The sequence below is a fragment of the Numida meleagris genome, chromosome 3 (assembly GCF_002078875.1).
Source record: "Numida meleagris isolate 19003 breed g44 Domestic line chromosome 3, NumMel1.0, whole genome shotgun sequence".
In the NCBI taxonomy this organism is placed as follows: domain Eukaryota; kingdom Metazoa; phylum Chordata; class Aves; order Galliformes; family Numididae; genus Numida; species Numida meleagris.
Window position 1 is genome coordinate 22,376,552 of NC_034411.1, and position 24,298 is coordinate 22,400,849.

The 24,298-nt window shown below is 42.9% G+C and overlaps 1 protein-coding gene and 1 long non-coding RNA gene across 6 annotated transcripts in view; one reads left to right on the forward strand and one right to left on the reverse strand.

Moving 5' to 3' along the window:
- Nucleotides 3,781-13,313, forward strand: LOC110397185. The gene is made up of 5 exons (XR_002437594.1): nt 3,781-3,896; nt 4,708-4,841; nt 7,403-7,565; nt 8,464-11,505; nt 12,130-13,313. It is a non-coding gene; the product is annotated as an uncharacterized LOC110397185 (long non-coding RNA).
- HHAT (hedgehog acyltransferase) overlaps nt 4,840-24,298 on the reverse strand; it is a 153,377-nt gene continuing 133,918 nt past the window's right edge. For 3 of the 5 annotated variants that reach the window (XM_021393208.1, XM_021393205.1, XM_021393206.1), the window contains one exon: nt 4,840-5,713. In XM_021393208.1, coding sequence (XP_021248883.1) covers nt 5,693-5,713 — 21 coding nt within the window. In that variant the 3' untranslated portion in view covers nt 4,840-5,692. The remainder of the gene's footprint in view (nt 5,714-24,298) is intronic. The other 2 variants (XR_002437592.1, XM_021393207.1) reach the window with 1 other exon arrangement.

Here is a 24,298-nt window from a genome sequence, read left to right on the forward strand (position 1 = left end):
ATTAGCCTGTAATTTCTGCATGAAGCGCTATCTCAGCACAAAACTACCACAAGAAGACAGAAACCTGTAACTATAGATTTTCAGTAACACCACTGAAAGAACTGTCTCATAAACACGTACTTCTATCTCTGTGCAATTTTGATTACTATAAGGTAATGCTCCCATATACCTGAATCCTTACAGCAGCCTTAGCCCTTCCAGCAGCAGTCTGAAAAAATCACCTGCTGCTTCTTTCTGTAGGATTTTTCTTTTGAATTCCTTCACCAACAATATGGACATTTCTGGTCTTCAAATATCATTTTCAGTTGTTTTATTTTTGCCATCTAATTTGGAAACTCCAAGGCAGCAGTGCAGGGCTATCAGTTCTGCGGTCCATAACAGTTAATTAATTTTGTCATGAAATATCTAGAGGAAGCGGTGGTACAATTCAGACTTCACAGGTCATAACCAAAGTCATGTCTCTGCATTATTCCTTCGGTAAACTTTAATTTTTCAGTGGTTGGATGAAGTACGTGTCAGCAGTGATTCACTTCAGCTGCCCAACCGTACGTAGAGCTCTTAAATCCCTGCAAATAGCGATGTGTTTCTGTACACTGAGTGTTGCTCATGAATCCATGTGCTACAGGTGTCCAATTTTGTCTGACCCTTTTCTGAAAGGAGCTGGCACACCAATAACTTGGGTTATTTATACTTAGACCTGAATAGGATGAAAAGTGGTGTAGCCTGCTAGGTCCGTGAGGTGGGGGTCGGCCTCTTCCCCCATGTAATAGTGAGAGGATGAGAGAGAATGGCCACAATCGCCATTAAATGAATGGCCAGGGGAAGTTCAGGTTGGATATTAGGAAACATTTCTTCCCAGAAAGAGCAGCGAGGCACTGGCACAGGCTGCCCGGGGAGGTGGTGGAGTCACCATCCCCAGAGACGTTCAAGTATGGTGGACATGTGGTACTGAGGGACATGGTTGGTAGATGTGGTGGGGATGGGTTGGTGATTGGACATGATGGTCTTAGTGGTCTTTCCAACCTTAATGATTCAATGATTCTATGATCTTCATGTATGCTAGCTTTGTGTGCTCTCATCCACAGCTTTATGGCTTCCAGCATTGGAAAGAGAATGTTTCAGGAACATCCCCTGACCGATGCTGCTGTGCAGTTCCCACTCTGCCATTCTTTGTGCAGGCCCAGGCCTGTGCCCTCCCGGAGCAGCAGCGTCCAAAGCTGGCAGGAGGCTGCCAGGAGGACTGGGCCTCCTACAGGTGGTGATGCTCCCTTGGGTGGAGAGGCTCGGGCTGCCTGCAGGCTGGGTCTTGAGACCATTCAGCTCAGTCTCTTGCACAGAACCTCAAATATATGGGTCAGATCCATTAGGCTTTTGCATTTCCTCTTCTTCTGGGCATTGGTGTCATCCCTCAACCGACTCGTGTGTGGGGCTGACACGCTGCAAGGCCTGGGATGCCCAAGGGGAGCTGCCTCTGCAGTGCGCTCCGGTGCAGGTGATGCGTGCATGTGACTGTGCTGCGTGCTGATCATCAGTCCTTAGCAGGAGCCATGCGTGATGCTGTCTCCTTTACTGGGTGCTGAAAACTCACGTGGAGCAGTTGGCTTCCACCTTTCTTCTTTGGTGCCCCGAGTGTCCTGGTCCGAGGGGATGGGCAGGACCATGAGCAGGGCGGTCTCAGGGAGCTCTTGGTACAAGCAAAGATCTGTTGCAGTGCAGATTGTCCCTCGTTCCTCAATGGTACTACAGCCTCAGAGCACTTCGCAGTCTGTGTGGAAAGCACTCTGTCAGCTGTTCCTGCTGCATTAAAATATATGACTTGACTAACAAGTGGCTGTGTGCGGGGAGAGTGTTTTGCACAGCGCTAACAGGCAGAGCGGCTCTGTGTGGGGAGGATGGTGAAGCACAAGCAGTGGCTGCGACACACTGTGCATAGCAATCCCCTCGCTCTTACAGCTCCTTGAGGAAAATGGTGCCGGAGTGCTAAGGAGGCCCAGCTCCCTGCAGCCAGTGGGAGCTGCAGTGGCTCAGGAGGAAACAAAGCAAGCATGCAGGAGGTGGGAGGCAGTGTGCTGCTGCTATGACTAATAACAAAATTGCTGCAGGTTCCCATAGTTAAGCTGTTTTTCTTATGACCTGTGGTAAGCTGGTTATGCCGACTAATCTGCTTTTAATGCTGAGATGTGAAAGAGATATGTGAGCAAAGCCTGACTTGCCCTCTAGTCAGTGCAGAATTAAAGAAAGAGCTACTTAGCGTAAGCGATCCCCAGTAATAATTATGGCTGTGAGCGCTTTAATAACTGAGCAGGGGTTCAGGGGATGAACACATACATGCATGTGGCTGGATGGCTACAGCCTCCTGGTAGCTGTTAAAGCCCTGTATTGAAGCATGCTATGCTGGCTGGTTGGCATGCTTTTCAGCATCCCTTTTAAACTGATTTTGGCAGTAGGCACGAGGCGTCTGCCTGGCTGTTTCCCAGCCACCACCTTTTGTTCTCTGTCACAGCTGTCCTGTGCCTTTGGGGGCCGCCAGCACCAGCGCCCCATCCTCTGGACAGCAGTTGCCTCCCTTTTGGTCCAAAATGGCCAATTCTGACTTTGGAAATTTCTGTCTCTGTCCACCATTTCCTAGAGCCCTTAACCAGCTTTTCCTTAGTATCTGGAGATCGTCATCTCTTTGCATCAGCTGTGGCTTTTTCCTTAGGTAACCGAGGTCCTTATGTCAGTCCTGTTACAGGCTCTCCACCTCACTAGGACCATTGCAGAGGACCGGCTTGGAGGATGGCAATTCTGGCTCAGGTCACGCTGAGAAGCGTGTCTCCAAGCTGAAGGTAACAGCTGACTGCATACATTTGAAGCGCCTCGGGCACCCTTCACGGAGCCACATGCCTTGCCTACCAGCACTCTGCAAGGAGGATGGATCAGAAACTTTGTGAGTGGGCTTCTTCTTCAAATAAATATTTCAAAGTAGCAGGAAAAAGAACATCTGGAAAGACTGAAAGTGAAGGAAATCTATTTATTTTATGATGAATATGTGAACTATAACAAGTAGTACCTATTTCTTAAATTTTGCTAACAGTACTTCATGCTTCTGACTCTGGGCCAGGCTAGCAGCTGTGGGAAGCAATCATTTTGCTTGAATCCTGCTCTTGGAGGCCATTCACAAGCAGCTTCACGTGTCACCTTAGCTAATCCGTAAGTGTATTTGCTTTTTAAACTCATGCCATCAGGGATTGCATGTTCCATATGCGTGCAAGAGAGATAAATGTGGGCACTCTGCACTGCATACACATTGCAGGCTTCCAGTGCATGGGAGTGTTTCGAAGTAAGTGGCAGCGAAGCACGCACTTAAGTATCTTACACCAAACCATAGCTTTCTAAGACACAGTTCTGACACCAACTGTCACTTTGAGCTTTATTTTTAGGAAGAGAATACAAAATGAGGAAAGGCTATAAAGCATTGGAAAAAAAAATAGTAAAAAAAAAAAAAACAAAAAACAAACAAACAAAAAAAAACAGTTGTGGTTTAGAAAGATGTGCAGTCTGAATGACCTTCACGGCCATTCCCACATTGCAGCAGGGCATTCTGCAAGCATACAAATTGGAATCTCATCACTTAGTAGCCCCTCATTTCATGCAGTAATGGTCATTGATCAGACAGAACAGACTCATGACTTTTCAATCCAATGCTAATTGCATTTACTTAATTACAAAGTTTGATCTAAGTTTCAGGATGATCTTGGTCTTAGCTCAGTTCTACTTCAAAATGGTGGTCAATTTCAGACCCTGTCAGAAAATTCCTAAGCTGAGAACAACGTGCTTCTCTGTGGCCGAGAGGATCCCTGTGCTTACTGTAAATCAGCTCAGAGGGACGTCCCTCTGTTGAGACAGCGTGCATGGTAAGCCTTATTTTCAATGGGATCTCCTAGAAAGGCCTTCCGAGGGAAATCACTGCATTCATGTGGTGTAAAAATCCTTCCCTAAAAATAAAGGGTTGGTGGTTCTGCTCTGAAACAGTAAGGCGTGGGCTGAGTGTCTGGATGGGCAGGGAGCTGAAGACTCTACCCTTATTTCTTCAGGCACAAATAAAGAGGAAAAAGGGCCTGCTGTACTTCTGAGCAGCAGAGACATTATGTAAATGCAGGCACAGGGCTGAAACCTATCTCAGTTTCTTGTTGAAGGGATGATCTTGATCAGACTTGTCCAAAGCTGCACGAGCAATGGACAGCAGGACACTGAGATGGCTCAGATGGCTGCCGGGGCACAGAAGTCTTGCTGCTTCAGGAGCAGTTAGTTAGCTGCTCTCAGCAGCAGCCCTCCTTGGGGCTGGAGGCTTTTGTCATGCCTAAAGGAAAGTGTAGCCCACAAGACTACGGCTCTTCCAGCTGCTCTTCAATATCTGTTCAAAAAGGAACAGACTGGGGGAACGTGCCTCATACCCGACATGGGTAGGCTCTCCCTTCCCCTTGGGAAACAGTGCATGCCACCGCACTCTTACAGCCTTGGTGCTTCAAACCACGCCAGGCAGAGCTTTCCCAGCTCCTGGCAGCCTCGTGCTTTGGCAAAGGAGCTGCTGTACCAGGTCTCACTCTGGGCAAAGGACACAGAGCTCTGGCTAATTGACTGCCATTGTAATGACAATTCTGTTTAGGTTTGTATTATTTTTAAAGCTCTTAGAACGCTACTCCTAGTGCAGCTTTAATTTTGCAGGAGCTGACTGCCTGGACACAGAGAACGAAGCAGACTTGCCAGCCAGCCAGCCCTGGGTTACCTCCTTTCATGGCAGAGAAGCACAAGAGGCAAAATCGCAGCTCCCCGGAAGTAGGGTTTGCTCCATCACTGAGGTAATACTCCGTGCTTTAGCTCTTACACAAGGCAGAGAGCATTTAGAGGCCAAGGAGCTGTAAGGTCATATTAGATTAAAAAGAAAAGATGTTTCTTTATTTTATTTATTTATTAAGACAAGACCTGGCTTCCTTTTTTTAAACAAACGAAAACATTTTCTAAAACTACAAAAAAAAGAAGTTTAAATGAAATTAAGAAAAAGCAGACTTTGCTACATGAAGTAGAAAGGTCCTTTAAGGCTGACAAACTGCAGCCAGAAAGAATGTCAAAAATGTTCTACCTTAAATCAGAAAGCAATCAAAAAGAACTGATGAGCATCCTGCTGGTCACAGAGTAATCTAAGTGCAGGGCATGGCCCTGGGTGCCCCTGGACAGCAGCTGAGAGACTGGAGGTTGTCTGAATTGTACAGCGTAGGAAAAAAGAGTTTTTCAGTATGTCAAAATGGGCAGCAAGCCTGAAAAAGAAACAAAATCAGTCTTTACCATATACAAAATATGTATCCTGAGGCACATGCTTTCAACATGCATAGTCATAGAGTCGCTGCTTTATAAAAATAACATAATTCAAATTGCTTGATAGCGTCTCACCACGCCATGTTGTAGTTCATCAGTGTTTCTGCTTAGATGACTGAATTCACAATCCAGAATGAGTTAAATGAGCTTTTAGTTCTAACACATTGATGAGGTCTGGCACGTTCTTCTGCAGATAAGTTGTCCAGTGTAGGTAGAGAAGTCCGTACCCTGTAAGCTGGCTCAGGACTCGGCGCTCTGCGTCACTCCTGGGTCACAGCATACGAACGCTCCCATTCAATGCCAACGTGAGCGTAGCAGTACAGCAAGCCGAGAACAGTCAGTGTTGCCCACGGCCAGCCTATAAATAGAAAGGCACACAATTCTCATCTGAATAATTAATGGCTGCCTCACACAGAAATACTCTTAGGGTGACCAACTTATGACTCTTCTAATTAATTTTATTAACAATTCAGTATTATAAGCAGAGCCAACATGCCAAATTTGAAAGGGGAAATGTGGATTGTCTAAAGCTTCAGGGATGCCCACCCCTCCACAGCCGCACTCTTTTCTATTTCCAATGAATTGGATCGGGTTTATTCCTGCCCTGCATCTCCAAACGACGCTTGCAGCATTAAAGAGGTCAGTTTCAATCTGCTCCTTTGTGGCAGGTTTGTCTGTCAAAGTGCTCCCTGAAGGAACCCTGATGCTTTATGCTGGCTGTGGTGCTTCCCAGGCACGAAGGCATGCACAGCCATAATGCGGGTTATTAAAAATCAGAGCAAACCCAGCTACCTGTTCTGTGAAGAGTCTGGAGAAATCTCTGATTAAGGCTGCTTTGGATACCCTGCAGCTGGGTGTAAAATTGATGTATGTTCTCTACAAACCAATAACAGCTAATGGGGTCAGCCTAGTGTTGTGCTGGCTCAGAGGAGACAGCCTTTTGCCCAGTCTGCTGGTTAGACTTTTTTTTTTTTTTTTTAACGAAAAGGAATAAGTAAGTAAGTCCTCTAATAGATAAAACTTCTGCTGAGGAAATGACATGTTTTGTTCTTACTTCCACTTCCTTTTAGTGAAAGTCACCTTTTCTCACTCAAGTTTTTAAAGCTAAACAAGTAAGACCTGGTGTCACAAGCCAGAAGGTGCTCCCCTGCCGGTGCATTTGCAGATCACTGTATCTGTAGACTTCTGAATCAGATGAATGAAGCTGTCTTTCTCAATACTCTTCCCAGCACCTCTTTTCATTTGCTCCATTCTCATCTTAGAATTTATGGAATTTAGAATTCACAGGTTGAGAGCCCAAAGACTGAGCCCGTAAGTATTCTGGGCTGCATTAAAAGAGGAGCGGTCAGCAGGGAGAGGGAGGTGGTGGTCCCCCTCTACTCGGCTCTTGTGAGGCCCCATCTGGAGTACTGTGTCCAGGCCTGGGGCCCCCAGCACAAGAAGGATATGGAGCTCTTGGAAAGAGTTCAGAGGAGGGCGACCAAGATAATCAGAGGGCTGGAGCACCTCTCCTATGAGGAAAGGTTGAGGGAACTGGGCTTGTTTAGTTTGGAGAAGAGAAGGCTCTGGGGAGACCTCATTGTGGCCTTCCAATACTTGAAGGGAGCATACAGACAGGAGGGGGATCGATTGTTTGTGAGGGTAGATAGCGATAGGACAAGGGGGAATGGTTTTCAATTAAGACGGGGGAGATTTAGGTTAGATATTAGAAGGAAGTTTTTTCACTCAGAGGGTGGTGATGCACTGGAACAGGTTTCCTAGGGAGGTTGTGGATGCCCTGTCCCTGGAGGCATTCAAGGCCAGGCTGGATGTGGCTCTGGGCAGCCTGGTCTAGTGGCTGGCGACCCTGCACATAGCAAGGGGGGGTTGAGACTCCATGCTCTTTGAGGTCCTTTTCAACCTAGGCCATTCTATGATTCTATGTTCTCTTTGAGGGGAGGGAGAAGGAAACAAAGTGTTTGACTTATTTTGGTGTGTTTTTGTTGTTGTTGATGTGTCCGGTTAACGTGTATGGTTGGCTTTCCACATGCCATCCCTGAACCAACAGCAACCCCTTTTGAAAGAAGGGCTTCTGCACTCCCTCTTGGAGACAGCTCTGGTCAGAAGGAACCTGCTGGCAGCAAGAATGTTCCTCAGGGTTCTGCAGAAGGGATGGACAGAAGACACGGTCTCCTCACCATTCAACTCAAGAAGCAGTCTTCTTTCTGAAGGTATGCTCACAAGGTGCTTTGTTTCACACTGAAATACAGTCAAGGAACCTCAATGGTTTTCACTGAGATATTTGCAAATGTTAATAGGTTGTCTTCACAGCACCCTAAAGCAAAATTACACTTTGTTGTTTAATTATTTGTTTCACAAAACAAAGCTGCTGCAGTATCTGCAAAGAGATTTTAGCTAGGACGGAGCTTAGTTCCTTCTCCAGTGGAATTTGGTTGCTATAGGTTGGGTTTTACCTTCAAAAGCAAGCTAAAGCCTCACAGTGCTTTGTCTGTGGTAACATTTCACTTGAAAGTATGTCAACAGATGTAATAAACCTGTACCTTCCCTGGCAGCAATATTCTGTGTCTGCTTTATACAGCCAGAGCTAGCAGGTTGAAAGAGGATAGATGCTAGAATAGCTGCTTTTTTTTTTTTTTTTTAAGAAAGGATACTTTTGGAAATCTTTCGTTAAGATTAAGCATTTTTTTTTTTTTAGCACTTTAAAGATGTGGCACACACAGAAAATATGCCAGCAGTAGTTCTTACAATGCATGACTTGCTCATTATTGCAAGCCAGTGCTCCACAACCTATTTATAAGATCTTGGCAGACTGTGTACGTATTTGGTGGAAATCTCTTTTAGATGCCTTAGTCTTACGATAAAATTCCTCCTCGGTGCCCATGACAGGGGTTTATGGGGCCCTCCTGCCACTATAATCTGGTTTGTGGTAATCCTCTTGGAACATGGGGAGTTTCCCCTGTACAGTAACAGGTGTTAGGGATTGCATCCAGCAGGTTATCTACTCCTGATCTAATTAAGCTGAAAAGAAGGGGGAAGATAAAGCAACCCACTATGGGAGAGGGAAAATAATATTTTTTTTATTTGTTCTTCCTACACCTGTTCTAGCAGGAGCTGCACAGAACCCAAGGCAGCACTCACAGGAGACCTCTGGCTCTTAGACACAGGGTCTGTTTTTGGGTGGTCCTGCATGGAGCCAGGAGTTGGACTCAATGAGCCCTGTGGGTCCCTTCCACCTCGGGATATTCTGTGGATCTATGTTCTGCTTCTGCACCGCCCCAGATTAACTCAGTTCCACTCCATGCAGATTCACTCCAATGCATCCACATCTGAAAAATGGCCCAAGAAAAGGCCAAAGCAAGCAGGGGCTCTTTCAACTGTTTTCACCTCTGTTCCATTTTGTGATTGGACAGAACACAAACTTATTGAAAAGACTGAAGAACTTGGCCTACAGAAGGTGATGTTGCAGGGAAGGACATGCTGAGCAACGCTAATCCAGGAAGGACATCATTTTGAATTCTGTCCAGCACTTTCTTCTGCTGTAAATGACCTGTGTGTCATCCTTGTGCATAATCTCTATAATCAAACAGCACCATGAACTTGCAAGATATGTTCACAGGAGCATTTTCCTTGCTTAAACCGTTTCTCTTTTGTAAACCCAACCAACCAAGCAGGAGTTACTGATTTTTTTTTTTTAGTTCCATAGTTCTAAGGAAAATGCTCTTTTTGCCCTGGGCCAGTGCTATAATGTATTTTCTTCCCTTGGGCCCCTTGGTCTCCCTCATTCTGCTCTTACCCTCAAATCACAATTCAAAAGGATCTTGTTTCTGGTGGCTCCTCAGCTTCACCTTATCACCCTAAGCAGCTGCATCCTCATATAGAAAATGCCATCCACCCTGTAACATTTGTCAAATTCTAGTTAGAGGTAGTTATGTCTGCATTCTGGATCCATGTTTCTCTACAGAATCATATATATGGAATGCACTTCAAAAAAAAAAAAAAACATTACTTGGGTCAAATGAAATATTAAACTTAGGAACTAACTGAGTTAGGTTTGCCTATTCAAATACAAGCCCCATACCACCTTGTATCTTATACTCTATCACCAGTAATTTGATTTTAGGCTCAAAACTCAAGTCTTGTGAGATGACTCAGATTTGCGTAATCTTCTTCTTTTGTGGAAAGATGAATTAGCATTCATTAACACATGCTATTCATACATCTAGGAACAAATTCATGTCCTATTTGCAAATCCAGCCATGTCTGTAAGCTTTACCTGCACCATCTTCTTTAAGACAGCAGGACTTCTAACAACGGAATGCTGGGTGGCAAACACTAGTGGAAACACAACCAAGTTCTCTACTTACACTGGTACACTGCTCCACAAAACTCAAACACAAACTTCCTTGCAAAGAGTACCATGAATTCTGTGGTAACAGCAGCACTTTATCACACAGCCTCGTCACAAAAAAGTTTCCAGTCCCAGCTAGGCAGGAGACACTGCACAGTCGTATTACAGTACAGTAGATGAGCTGTGTGTAAGAGACTCACGCCAGCAACATGTTGGGCCTTTGCAGCTATCACGATATATACAAGCACAAGCAAATAGCACTTCGTTGCCTCCAGCCTGTGAGAGGTAAGAGAAAGGGACAGTAACTGCATTTTACATGTTCAGAACTGCCTTACTTGCTATGGGACCTCAGTGCTGTTTTCAGATGTGACTTGGCCACACAGCCTTCAAAAGTCTTCAAAGCACTGACTAGTTATTAAATCAATAAAAGCCAGAAGAAGTTATCTCTTTGAAAAGCTTGACTTCAGGAGCATACATCTGACTTTGATTTGGAAGTACATAAGTTTCTGTGAGACTCAGCACTCAGGAAAATGTCTTCAAAGAGAACTTCACCTGTGACAGGACACTGAAGCAACCACTCCATAAAGGAAAATTTAGACACAACTGTGGCGAAGAAGAGGCGCAGGCACTGATTTGTCAGGTAGAATGAAAAGCAAAATCAAACCAGCATTTGAAGCCGAGGCCTCTTACCTACACTTGTTAACATCCTTACAAGATCAGTCCCATTTTCAGAAAAATGAACACATTCCAAACTAGAGGTCAGGTGAAAGAAACCTATTATCTGGTCCAACATTTGAAGTAGAGAACAAATACTGGATTTTTTTTTTTAAATTTAATGTTTATTTCAGGTGTTTCTCACTTCCAGGTGCACCATTGCCTAATAAGACATATTGCAATCACCTATGCAGGATGACAACTCCTTACCCCTTTAAGGGGGTTGGAAAAGTAAGCCCAACAAATCTTCAGCTGTTGTTAGCATTCAACACGCAGATGTGGGACTGGTAACTTCAAAACACAGCAGAGGTGATCCAATTAGCTTATACAAAATTGTTCCATGAGTTGTGCATCATATTTTCCAGCTACTGTGTACACAGAGCATGATACATGCAGCCCTACGTAATGCTGGGCCACTGGGTAACATTGTGTTATAATGTATGCCTACTTCTGTTTCTCCCAAAGTTCATTCCTATTCTGAAGATGCTAAATCAGAATATGAAGGGAATGATAATTTTCAAGTTAAAATTTATTTCTGAAGGATATTCTGAAGCTTTACAATGCACCCTTCAAAATAAAGCATTCAGAAGATAAACAGCAAAATTACCTAGCCTTGCAGAGAGGTTTTCCTGCAAACTCCTTTCAAGTCCCTCCACATTCTAATTCCTTTCAAACTGCTTCCCCTACTCACAGCTAACCTAGTCAGGGAAATGGCTATGTTCAGTTACACGCGGAAAAACAGCCAAGCACAGCCTTTGTTTTCTAGTTTAAATAATTTTAACATTCATTAAATGAAGCCATTCATTTAAGAAATCTCTACTGGACTGGAACCCATGTTAGTAAACAACTCCAGTCCCAGGTGTAAAGAAAACAAAACAGAACCAATCATGGAAGTACTGGAACTATTTGGCATTCATTGAAGTCATGATTATATATATAAAGTGTATATGTATTTCTCTACATAACTATATAATGGAGAAGAGAAGGCTCTGTGTGAATGTCATCAATGTCTATACATATCTGAAGGAAGAGTGCAAAGAAGACAGAGCCAGAGCTGCCCAATGCCAAGACAGGAGGCACAGGACAAGGTACAACAGCATAATTAACTGATGGAAAATTTATTAACATACCTTAATTGCCCGACTGCAGCTTATCCCAATCACTGAGATTAACCTCTGTATGCTCTGCTTGCGCTGACCTGGGCTGGCAATGATGTAAGCCCCCAGTCTGTCCTCCCCTTGGTTAGAAATGCAATTTCCTCAACAGTCCGTATTCCTGAGAAGTGCCATTAAAAGACTTCTGTGTGCACTGTGCTGCAGAAAAGGCTTTGGTCAGGTCAGGAAACAGTCTTCATATTATTCAATTCTTTGTAATCTCCTCAAGTTGGGGATCAACTTTTAATTATTATTTTTATAATCCACATTTGAGGATAGGCCCTTAAAATACAAGAGTGTGCACTACTTCTGGCTGTAGCTCAAATCCAGCAGAATTTTAACTACTTGAAAGCTTAGCCTAAAGGCTAATTAAGGCTTCTGGTTCCTGGGTTTTAAATGTGAATCGAAGAGTCTGCTAGTTTTTATGTTTCACATGTTTAAATTCAACTGTGGTGCTTTCCAAATTAATGGCCATCTCAGGCATTACAGCCTGCAAATAGCCTGCATCCTTGTGTAGGAGTTTTTACTAATGAACATTTTATTTCTGTGTACTTACAGTTCAGCTACCTAGACATAAACTTCTGCTGGTAATGAACTGGCCTGGAACAAAGACCCAATTCACCGAATTTCACTTGAATTTCCTATCTGCTGTGTGGAAGAACTCAAAGCAGAGACATCAAATCAGCTCAACGCATGCATTCAGGAATAACTGCAAGTATGGTGAAGTAAGATGCAGTACATAGAGGACAGTAAATTCAGATGCAAAAGAATGCATATGGCAAACAAAGCCCTAACATAAGCCACAGCATTATTGTTTTGCTTCTGCATTCAGCCTGTGTATGAGAAGACAAATTTGCACCACTGCCATGATGAAGGACAACCAATTCTGCCAGCACATGCACAGCCCTCCAAGTCTCAACTGGGCATCTCCTCTGTCCCCCACCACATAAAGCAGAGCCCAGGTTCATGGGGTCTCTATATTCAAGATACTGCTTTGTTCCACTGTGTCTCCAGGAAAGAGCTCCCACACTTTTCCCCTGCATCCACATTCGAGCAGAGCTGGGAGCAGAGCCAAGGGGAACCAGCCTAGGGACTCCAGGCCAACTTTACTAATTGTTATAGATTTTTAGGTGGAGATACTACAGATTCAAGTGTGAGTGAAGTCCAAATATTCAGAAAAATTATCACTGTAAAAAAATAGGAGGTATTTAAAAGGGAAGCCAGGGAAGTGCTGTAAGGATGACTCAGAAGCTGTCCAAAACAGAGTCTGTAAACAAGACTGAAAAGCACAAAATAGTGAGCTGCTAGGTCAAGATCTCAACCTCATCCAGGTACATTGGCAGTAACCACAAAAGCTTCCTCCTCAGTAGACATGAAGCGCTTTCCAGCTAAGGACATTAACAAATGTATTACATAGTAGTCAGCTTATGTGAATTTTAAATTACGTCATCCTGGAGAATGCTTCCATCTGTGGCTGTCTGAGGAGTACTTACTGCTGCTGAGAAAAACTGAAAATGGAGAGGTAACAAAGAACATCATCTGCAGTGCAGGATGACCAGACTCAAAATCAGCACTGCTGAGAACAGAAAGCTGTAGTCTCTTAGCATTGTCATAATGCAATCATAGAATGGCCTGGACCATAATGATCATCTAGTTTCAAACCCCCCCGCTGTGTGCAGGGTTGCCAACCACTAGACCAGGCTGCCCAGAGCCATGTCCAGCCTGGCCTTGAATGCCTCCAGGAACAGGGCATCCACAACCTCCCTGGGCAACCTGTTCCAGTGTGTCACCACCCTCTGTGTAGATATTAGGAGGAAGTTTTTCCAAACTAAATCTCCCCTATCTCAGTTTAAAACCATTAACCAATGCAAGTAGGTTTCACTTAGAAGATACAGGAAAAACAGATACAGATCGCAAAAGCCGTGACTTTTCTGCATTCTTATAGAGAGAGTGGAACCACACCTCACCACAGGTAAAATCATTCTGCTTTCATGCTTGATGGCACTAAGGAAAGTTGTGTGCTGACAAGGATTGTCTCATACAAGAAAGCCTTTCAACCTCGGTTGATGTAGGAAACATGCTAAACACACATTTTCCTTCAATTAGATTAGCTACAAATAAACAACAGGAAGCTCAAAAGACAGGGCTATTGTTTTATAAAGCACTCTCGATACAATTCAGTGACACCAAAACCATTTGCATTGCACTAAGTATGCATGCGAAAGAAAAAAAAAAGCCTGCCAGTGTTCTTATTTACCAACGCTGATAAATGCTGCGTGGATGCAGGTATCCATTCAGAAAATGCCTACCTGAAGGATACTCCATTTAGTCTTTGGTGGCAAAACCCCACTGATAGCCAACCACGATATCAGCAGCTCTCCAGATGCTGTATAATCTATATCAGGAGCGTTAGTTCCCCTTGCACACATCACCTGATATGAGCAGAGGAATGCTGATAACTTTACTCTTCGTTGCTTGATTGTGATACCACCTGACCATAATTCTGACCCAGAATTCTAATTATTGTATAAAGCACAAAAGAATTACAGCAGTTTTGCTTTTTGCTTCATGTTTTGAAGTATAACTTCATAGCCCATTCATTTCTCCAGCAGAACTTTTAGGCCACAATCCTGGTCTCACACATATCAGGTTGATTTTGGGGTAATTCAGCTAAAACCAAAAGAACCTTATTAGTGCAACTGTTAGATTTTAATTAAGAGTAAAAAAAAAAAAAAAAAAAAAGGCAGCTGAAAAGTGCCAGGCAGAATCTTTCTGCCACAAGTGATAACAGGAAAGGAAAAGAAAATCAAACAGCTTTAGTTTACAGATTAAGAAGAGCAGAATCTATAAGCTAGACGCATATGAACTAGAAGTGACCTTCCTTCTCCTCCCAGGTCTTTGAGAACTGCTTTGAGTAACGGAAACAAACAAAATAGGAACTCTTGCTCATCTCTCTCTCTGAACAAAAGCTTTCAAATACATGACTATAAATAAAGATGCATCTTCACTTGGAAGCAAGGCAGAAGAGCCACCACTCTGAAGTGTTACGCAATGAAAACATTTCTGAGTAATATACCTGCCTTGCCATGCAACAGGATGACACTGTGCTCATCCTCAAATGTCTGTTCAGGCATTCTCAGAATAATCTACTTAAATAAGGTGTGAACGGTTATGGAAAGATAACACTAGCAAATATTTTAGGGCATTATTCATTGACGGCATTATAGACAGCAATCAAAACATCAGAGCCAAGAGCCGCCTCCTGTTACAGATGGACAATGAAGTGTGAGAATAAAGAGCAAAATCCCCAGGAGAACAGACACATTCCAAGGGCAGAGCTGGGAACAACACTGCCTGGCACAAGCCTGAGATGAGTACTGAGTGTCTGTCTGTCATTGAGCAGAGAGATACCCATGACATACAAAGAAAGAGGCTGAGCAGAAGGGCAAATTAACTTCTCTTCTACAAGGAAACTCTTCTTGAGTTTCATGAAGATTTCTGTACTAATTTAATTAGGGTTCTCCTTCCTAGAATTTAGGTTTGTATGTCAGCATTTTGCATTCAGAAGAACTCCTTCTGTAGTCTTTGAGACCAAGTGCGAGGGATCTCTTGAGCAACCAGGGCCTTATCAAAGCTCTCAAAGGGAGTGAACTTAAACCAGTGGTTCAGATGCATTATCAATCACCAGCAAAGACAATATTTGCCTAAAAAGGTGAAGTGCTATAATTCATTTTCCCAACACAATTTCTGACTAAGATATCCTGGAATGGTCATGAATATAAGATGCTCAAATGATGAATAAAATGATAACTCTTTTATTGGGAAGTATTATTTAAGGATGAATTAATCTCTGTCATTTCTACTTGCAAGAATCTTTAATCTACAGTTTCCTTTCCTCATCACAAAACCAGTTATGTTCCTGGTCCATTTCAGCAATTCTGTGGCATTGTCTTGTCTCTCACAGTGTTAAGATAAGAAAACAAGTAGTGTGACAAATTTAACTACTTAGAACTAGCTATGCTAACAGTATACAAACTGCAACTTCTTATCACAGATCCTTTGTACATTAAGTGTTCTGTGTAACAAAAATGGTTACCTGTTAGAGCTTCATGCAGGAAGTGGAGGGCTGACAGCACTTGGGTAATTTACATGAAGACTGCATTTGGGATAATTGCTATACCACTGTAAAGCTAATACTACAAGTGAGGACACTGAACTGAGTCCTCACCTAACAGAAATCCAAACATCTTGAGGAATAGAAGTGCATAAGGTAACCAAGCAATCTTGCAACCGCTTATCAAGCCATGTCAATCAATGCAGGACTAAGGCAGTTTCAGTGCTGCTGGTCTCAGGCTCTGTGAAGTTACTTCACTTCTACTTGTGTCTTGTTTTCACAATATCACCAAATAGCAAAGAAAAGAATCATGGGGAAGTCACTGCATGCAGCTGTGGAAGGACAGCATCACCTGAAGGTGACAATCAGTCATCAGAAGACCTTGATGACTATCTCCATGACACCAGTGACATATCACATGAAATGTAATTATAATATACAAGTTAACTGTAGAAAAAGGGTCATAAACAGAATCACAGAATCATTAAGTTTGGAAAAGACACCAAGATCATCTAGTCCAACCCTACAACCATAGGCGGTTGACGCCTCTTTGATAGACCACTTGTTGCTCTTCTCGCATGCAGGTGCCAGCCTGACCTTACTGCAGCTGATTTGGTAACCAAGATCAAAACGAGTCTGTCAGCTCAAGCTCCTTTGTCTGTACATTGAAGATAACAACACTCCTTTGCCTTTGGAATCTGCTCAGAGAATGCACATGAAAATTTCCAGTGTTGTTATTATAGGTTGGCTGCTCTCCTTGCTTTCTTCTTCTAAGAAATCTTCCTAAAATGCTGCTGGATAGGACCATTCACAATATTCCTTGCAGGTTAGATGGCTATACTGGTGGAGCAAAGCTATACAGGAATAATTTGATTTCTAAAAAAATACCTTTTTTTTTTTCCCCCTCCAGGGATGACCTTAGCAGGATATTGCATTTTCTACAAGGAAAAAAAAGCCCTAATTGCCAGCTCCTTTACCTCAGAATACAACCAAGTAAAACAGTATTACTGTGTCTTGCTAAAAAGTTGGTGCCAATACTTCAATTATCTTACTTAACAAAGTGCAGCTTAGTGCTCCTGGCTAACTCTAGTGGGCCAAGGAAGCATGCGGAAAGATCACACTTTATTACACTGTCTGATACATGGCTGTCCCACCTTTGCTCCTCTATTTAATAATAGCACCGCTGCAAACACTTAATAAGACTGCTTATGGCGTTACTATACACATCTTGCTAAAAGCCAACATGCAAGCACATGCCTCTCACAAATAAACAAGTGACCCATTTATATACATCAGCTCCATAGCATTCAACTCGTTTCTTGTCTCTTTGTCCAGGCATACAACACAGCACCGCTTCTGTGACTCGTCTGTCTCCGCTGCTTTACAGCCTTGATCATGTTTGTTACTGGTGTAAAGCAAGAACTGATAAATTGAATCAGCTGTACAGCCCCAGAGTAAGCAAATGGGTATTAGCCCCAAGGGGCTAACAAGGGGTGGGTCTGCTCAGCTGCTTCACCACAAGATGTATGGAAGATACATGGATGCCAGGGCCATGAGGACATCAAAAGGACTTCGCCTGATCAGCCTTATCAGGGGACCCCAGAGCAGCTTCCCCCCACAATCAATACCACCTCAGCCAGCCCAGCTGGCCACTTGCCACCAGTGCCCTGCTCTGCTCCCCTTGCCAAGGTGTGCTGAGGTAGTGCCATGCCAGAGAGGGACAGGGTCCTGCTGGCCTTGCTGCTGTGCCCCACTCCCCAGCCCTGATGGCAGACCCAAGGCTTCAGTCCCACACAGCAGCAGGATTTCTCCTAGTCCTCATTTTGCACCTCATGGGAGAGCAGTATAATAAGAACTGGCAGTGAAGCAGTCATTTCCATTTGTAAACAGGAGTACACAAAGGAAGAAATGAGAACAAATTTCCATATGTACAACCCTCTCTAAATAACCATTTCTGTAAGCCTTTCTGCAGCGTGCATGCTTCCTTTCTTTTCTGGATCAGCCACACTGCCAGAATAATTAATTAATTTAGGCACCATCGTATCAGCTCAGGGATCCAGTATAACAGAGCTAGATCTGGTTTGTTTTATTTCAAAGATCACAGTTCACGTGCAATGGTGTGACCACACAGATTAGTCATGAAAATACAATTTGGGACTAATTCACAAATGCCATATCTCAAGTAGGCCCAGACTATTTCCAGACATCTTTGCTTCAAGTCACCACACATCAAAAACAACACCTTCTCGCATCTCTGCTTTGAGACTAAAGCACCAGGTGGGGAAACGCCTTATGGGAGGTCATAGAGGGCTGGCAGGGCATGCACAAAGCCCACACTGAAGCAGGATATTCACCACATTCACATGACAGCACACAGCCCTGATGCGAGACGGAACATACCTTGGAAGGACAACCACCTGGGGAATAGCTGTACAGATCAAAGCTCCTATCAGTCTATTGACCTCATTCCTAATATCACCTTTAGGGTCAATACAGGACCCAGAGAACTTATCTAAAGCAGATAATGTTGTTAGTATGGCATAAGAAATATGAAAATGACATGTTTGAAACTTGAAAAAAAATATTTTATTAGATCCTACCCACTCAGTTAGCTGTAGTGAAATGGGAGAAGGAAGGCAAGCTATGGAAAACAAGCTAACAAAAGGGGTAGGGTACTCATGATTTGGTACTGGCTGCAGTAAAGATATGTACGAGATTAATTTTAGTTAGGACTGCATTAAGCAAAAGGTTGGCAACCCTTGTTATATTGATGAAAGCCTAATGCCAAATGAAGATGTCAAGGCATCCATTTTTTCAGCTGATTAACTGGAGAAGATCCAAAGGATACACTTGCTGGGAGGGGAACATGGCTTGCTGTTCTGAAATTTTTCTTCTGAACGCTCTATTACTCCTGCTTTTGACAATGAGATTGATGTCCTTTTCTTTGACAATAAACAGGATACCTAACAGAAAGGAAAGCGTTCCACTTCTTTCTTTACCCCTTTCATTTCAGTTGGATTCTCTATTAGTACTATATAAAATTACTAAAAATGAATTTCTCATGCTGAACTACATATTCTGGATAAAAAGGAGGAGCTTTTAAAAAAAATGTGTAAGTGGTCACTTTATACAACGGATTTTTGCCATAGAAAATGAATGGCATAAAGAGAAAACCATCCTCTTATTTTATTGGTTATTTACTGTACCAAGAAACATCCAATGGACAAACTGTTTCTTCAGCCTTACTCATTCCTTTCCAAAATTCTTTTGAATGGATACTGGCACACCCAGTTCAGATTTTGAAAGTTGAGCTTTTTGGATCAAATTTAACAATATGAGTGTCAGCATCTTCATGTCTGCTCACATTGTATTTTTTCATAGGGAGAAAGGCTGCTCAGGTAATCCTGTTTCCCCTCTGGAGAATTATTCTTCATTGGGATTTGGCTCAGTGTTCACTTTACTGCAGAATCCAAAGATAACTATGGCTAAAAGACCTTCCTCTGTCCTTTAGTGTTTCATTGAGTATTGCACTCAAGTGAAGAGCCCAGCTCTTATTACAAGTTTGTCGTAACAAAGAAGCCTGATTAAATAAGAGAAATTTATCATTTGGCAGAATCCTTCATCCATTCCTTAAAGGAAAAATCAAACACATTACTCAATACTTTGATCAGAAACTCTGCTTAAGTCTTGGACTTGCATCCTTGATGACCTTTAAATTATATTTGAATACATTTCATTACCAAGACAGGAAAATTACCCCGGCAGATGGACCAAGGTCATTATCAATGTTCTATCATATCTACCTCCCCTTTTGCTCAAGTCCCTGTATCTTCTATGGCTGTAGAATGGTAAGTTATTTTCGGTTCTTCAGAGAGTGATGGAGCTTAATTTGTTTTAAATCCTAACCCAAACTGCAACAGATGTTGTAATTGTTGGGTGGGATACCTGACAGCTGTGGCATGTCTCCATTTTGATTTGATATTGGAAGCATTACAGCATAGTAAATAAACAGGATAGAAGCAGAAGGATGGCTCAAATTCATTGTCATTATTCTAAACAAAGGCTCTGAAAAAAATTAAGATTGAATAGTTAAAATGATCAAGTGAATCACCAGCAGGGAGAAAGAAACATCAGATGGTAGACTGAGAACTGAATGAGGGAATCAGTGACAGAGAAAAGATGGACCAGGAAGCGAGAGTCAAACTCATGAACTTGGACAGATTCCTTGGTCACTAAAAAAAGAAGTGCTAAGAGGCTTGCTTAACTCATCAGCTCTCATCTAACAGTCCAGTTAGAAAATGAGTACTGTACACTACATTTGACAAATGATCTTAATCAAGTATTTTATGGGAGGGTAAAACGGTCAAGATCTCTTGTTAAACAATACTTGCTTTTCAGAGAAGGAGAAAGGAAAAAAGATTCAATAATGATACATTTTTTTCAAATCTCAGGCAGCTGTGCTTAGTCTTAAGAGTGAAAACAAACAGAGCCCTCACAGCTCGTGAATTAACACAAACTTCCCCACTGTTTGTGAGCCTTACACAGCAGAGATACTCCCGAGGTGGCTCAGCTTGCCTTGTGGCTTTGACCTGCTCATGCATCCATACATGCAGAACAGGTACCAAAGGTTATTCATAGAAAGACACCCCCCAAAATGATCCATTTATACAGGCGGTTGCTGCTAACAAGGGTGGCTTTTACATGATAAAAACAAGGTCCGGCCTTTCAAGCCTTCTTTCAGAGGTAATGATGCTCATCTTTTTTTTTTTTTCCTCCCCAGAGTAAAGACTGAAGTTAGTCTACAGTGGAGCTGTAGGCGTGGTACAAGTTGACCAATACTTTTACTGTAGATGAATTAAAATCTGACTAACACAGAATAAGTTTACCACCTTCCCTCCTGGAGATGTAATCTTACATCTCAATCAAGCTTAGCAGAACGCTAAATACAAATGCTACCAACTTCTTTAATGAAGACAGCAGTACATAAAGCTGAATTGAATTATTAACAAAATTACTCTTGCAGAACTCATGTGATGCAAGAAGCTCTCTGCAACAAACATTAAGTGAATGTTAATGTTTTCTAAGGAAATAACCATTACCTTTGATTAATGGAGATCTATTTGGGCTATACGTTAATTTTGAATCATCTAAAAATTGCCATGGAAGCAATCATGTCATCTTCCAAACCAGCAGAAATTTGGCAGAGTACTATATATGATACAGGCTCTTGATGCCATTAGCTTCAGTGACTAAAACGTTCATCAAGTGCATGTCCTTGGCTAGCTACAGCTACGGTCTCAGTTTCATGAAAACCAATGGATCAGCACTACAGCTGTAACAGAAGTACAGGAAGGTTGCTGCCGGCAGGACCTTTGCAGTTGCATTTTTATGCTACTGTGCCTGCACTGAAATGAAGTGATAAGATGCTTCCTGTAACGCTGTCGATAGTGTGAAGATACAGAGTGTGAAGCATGTGAAGATATTTTTTTTGTCCTGCTCAATCGCAGTCAAGACTCAGCATTTTAATTTGTGACATCTGTGTGTGCAGTTGGTATTCTTTGTTTCTTCTGTTTAGTTAGAGGCCAATAATCATTAGTTATTAACAGTAGCACCTGCGCACTGTGTTGTAGCAGCAGTGTCTATTGCATTCATTGGGACAGAAATTATAGATCAGATTCCCAGAGGGAATTGTGTGGCCCTGGGGAGCCTCTGCTGGTATTTGCCCTGGAGCTGCCCCCAGGGCTGGGCTCAGCTCACTGCCTCCTTCAGCAGCTGCTCCATGGCTCTCAGAGTCAACAAGCACACATTTTCCATATACCTGTGGCTTGTGCTCTCCCACACCTAGATTTTATTTCTGTCCAGCACTGTTAGAAGTCAGTCAGACTTTCCAGAATGGTCCGGATGGCAGAAACTAAACTGAGGGCATCCCACAGATGCTTACAGCCTTAATGTTTCCTAGGAGGCACCAGAGGCTTGAGAGGGCTGAGGACATCCCATGACTCCCTTTTACCTGGGTAGTAAAGCTGAAGGCAGATTTTCAGAGGAAGGAAAGCAAGCTAAGAAAGCAAGCCTAGAGCATCATGAAGCACTCTAACCTGTGCACGACAGACACATACATTAAGACAGACAATCCTCGAGGAAAAAAAAAGGGGGATGGGGCAGAAAGAGCAATTTTCTCTTACATTATACTTTTCGCCATTTCCTTCAGACTGTCAAAGCAGGTAAATGCTAGCTGTCTCTCTTTGTTTCTCCAGTTTTCATCTCACAGCCTTTCATCAGCAATAATGTTACTCAAAAAGATAAAGCTTGTGTATGTCTCTAAAGCAGGAGCCAGCTTTACTAAGACTGTTCAGAAATGCTTATTGCAATGTAAAGATGACACCTTTCTGTAAACTTTTTTTATGACTTGTTTAAACAAGGACATGACTTTTCTAAATATGGCACAGGTCACACAAATCAAGAAATGTCTAATTCATGGAAACCCCTTCTATTTACAATGCAGTGGATGCACTGCTATCACTGAAAACTTTACTGTCAACTCAAGCAGCAAGGTTCCTCCTGAGGAACTTCTGGCTCTACCTTCTGTGCAGGCAGGCTCTGTTCACAAACCCCCAGAGAACTCGGTGCCTAAGCAGTGCTGTGAAGAAGCACATTCTAAAGGAGGAATAGGTACTCTCATAGGGCCTGGGACTTGACTGTCCTGCAGCAAAATGATATCAGACACTCTAGCAAAGCTATACATCCCTTACAACTAAACACATATCAGTTCACGCTACAGTAAGGTTCAAGCATTACTGGTAGTAGTCACAGGAGTATTCTCGCCATTACATGCTGTTTCAACCCAGTGAAGAGCTATATTGAATGGGTACGATGCATGGATTTATGCGTGATGTCCTACTGGTACAGCCTGTGGGTGTTCCTGCATTTGCAGAGATGCCCTTGCACAGGTACAGCCCCAAGCGTATGAATTGGAAATGCAGAACCAAGCACCAGCAGAAGTCCTGTTGTCTCTTCCCTGTTTGAATCGTGGTCCTCCTAAGAAATCCCAGACTAACTGCAGGCATTTGTTAGTTCTTGAGAAATTTGGCATTTTGAAGTTGCTCCGTATCCCCCAGGGCCACTTCCCCCTATATGTGCTGGCCAAAGCTCAATTATTACAGCTCTCTAACTACAGCTAGCCTCTGTCCCTTACACCAAAAGGGAGTCAGTAGTTTTCCCCCAGGAAGCACAGTTCATTATAAGCTGCTGTCAAGTATAAAATAGCTTTCAGTGCCTTAGATTTTTTTTTTTTGTTTTGCAGCGTGGCACAGAATAAAAGGCAATATGCATTGAACTGTTTACGTGACAAAGGCACTAGTGCCACTACACAACTTGAAGCAGCTCAATAGCTGAAAACAGCCGCTTCCTGCAGTGAATTGATGTGACAAAACTTGGACTCATTTTTGAGTCAGGCAATAGATCTTCAGCCTAGTGCAGAGCAGCAAGTGTATCATGCGCACGCAGTATAAAATTCAGTGTGCAGCTTACCTCAACCAGGCTTTCCGTGAGACAGCCACACTGCATGGAGATTTCTTAAACCACCACCTTGATGGTGCTTCCTAAGGAGCTGAAGGTGAACGCAAGAGAGACGGAGACTGACTGCAGTAAATGTGTTTCAGTGTAGCTGGGATAAGCGCCTAATAAAATTTTTTATATGACATTATCAGCTCAGAGTTAAACATTGCGCTCTTTAGAGGTAGAGAAGAGATGATCCAGACATTTAAAAATGGTGCTGAAAAAACCATTGGGGATTTTGCCACCAACCTTAATGTAAATAGGACCAAGTTCCTGGGGTTGGTGCCATCGGTTATGTGGTGACCTTCACTCTCAGCAACTCAGGCAGAATTCGTAAGTGCTCAGTAATTTGGGGGACTTCACTTGAAAGCATCTAAAATGCTGATGCCTAGCACACCCTAGAAATATGACATGTACTTATGAAAGTTGTTGGAGGGCTTCACATCAATGAGTAACAAAGAGGAGAAATGGCCACCCGATGCAGAATGACCCAGTTGGAGGACAAGATCTCCTCCAATGTTCCCCTCCCAGACCCCCAAGCATATCCCCTACATCTTCTCATCTAAAAAATACATTTAATATTTCAGTAAGTAGCAACACTTGAGTACTGAAATGATGCATCTCTCTAGTAAAATGGTTGGAGTGAAGGACAGGATAACAGAACTTTGTCTGCTTCAATCAATTAAAATACTTAGCTAGAATGAAACTTCTTTAACAAATAGCTACTACACTCCTGTAAAGTTTTAGATCTTCTACTCAAGCTTCCATAAAAAAAAACACTTAGAAAACAGGTGACACTTGTTTCTGTTCTGATTCCATGTATTACCCTTGAACAAACTCTGCTATAATCCCTCCACCTATCAGCTTCTCCGCACACTTGGTTACTTCTCAGCTGCCAGCTTATTTGCCTACCTGACTGTTCTGAGCATGGAAACCATCCCACCCTTCAATCATCCCCATTGTTCCTCTCCCAAACCTGCCAAGCTCTGCTATACACCACCTCTTACATGGGGAAGGCTGCAGGGACTGCCAAGCTCAACACTTGCCTGTATACAAGTA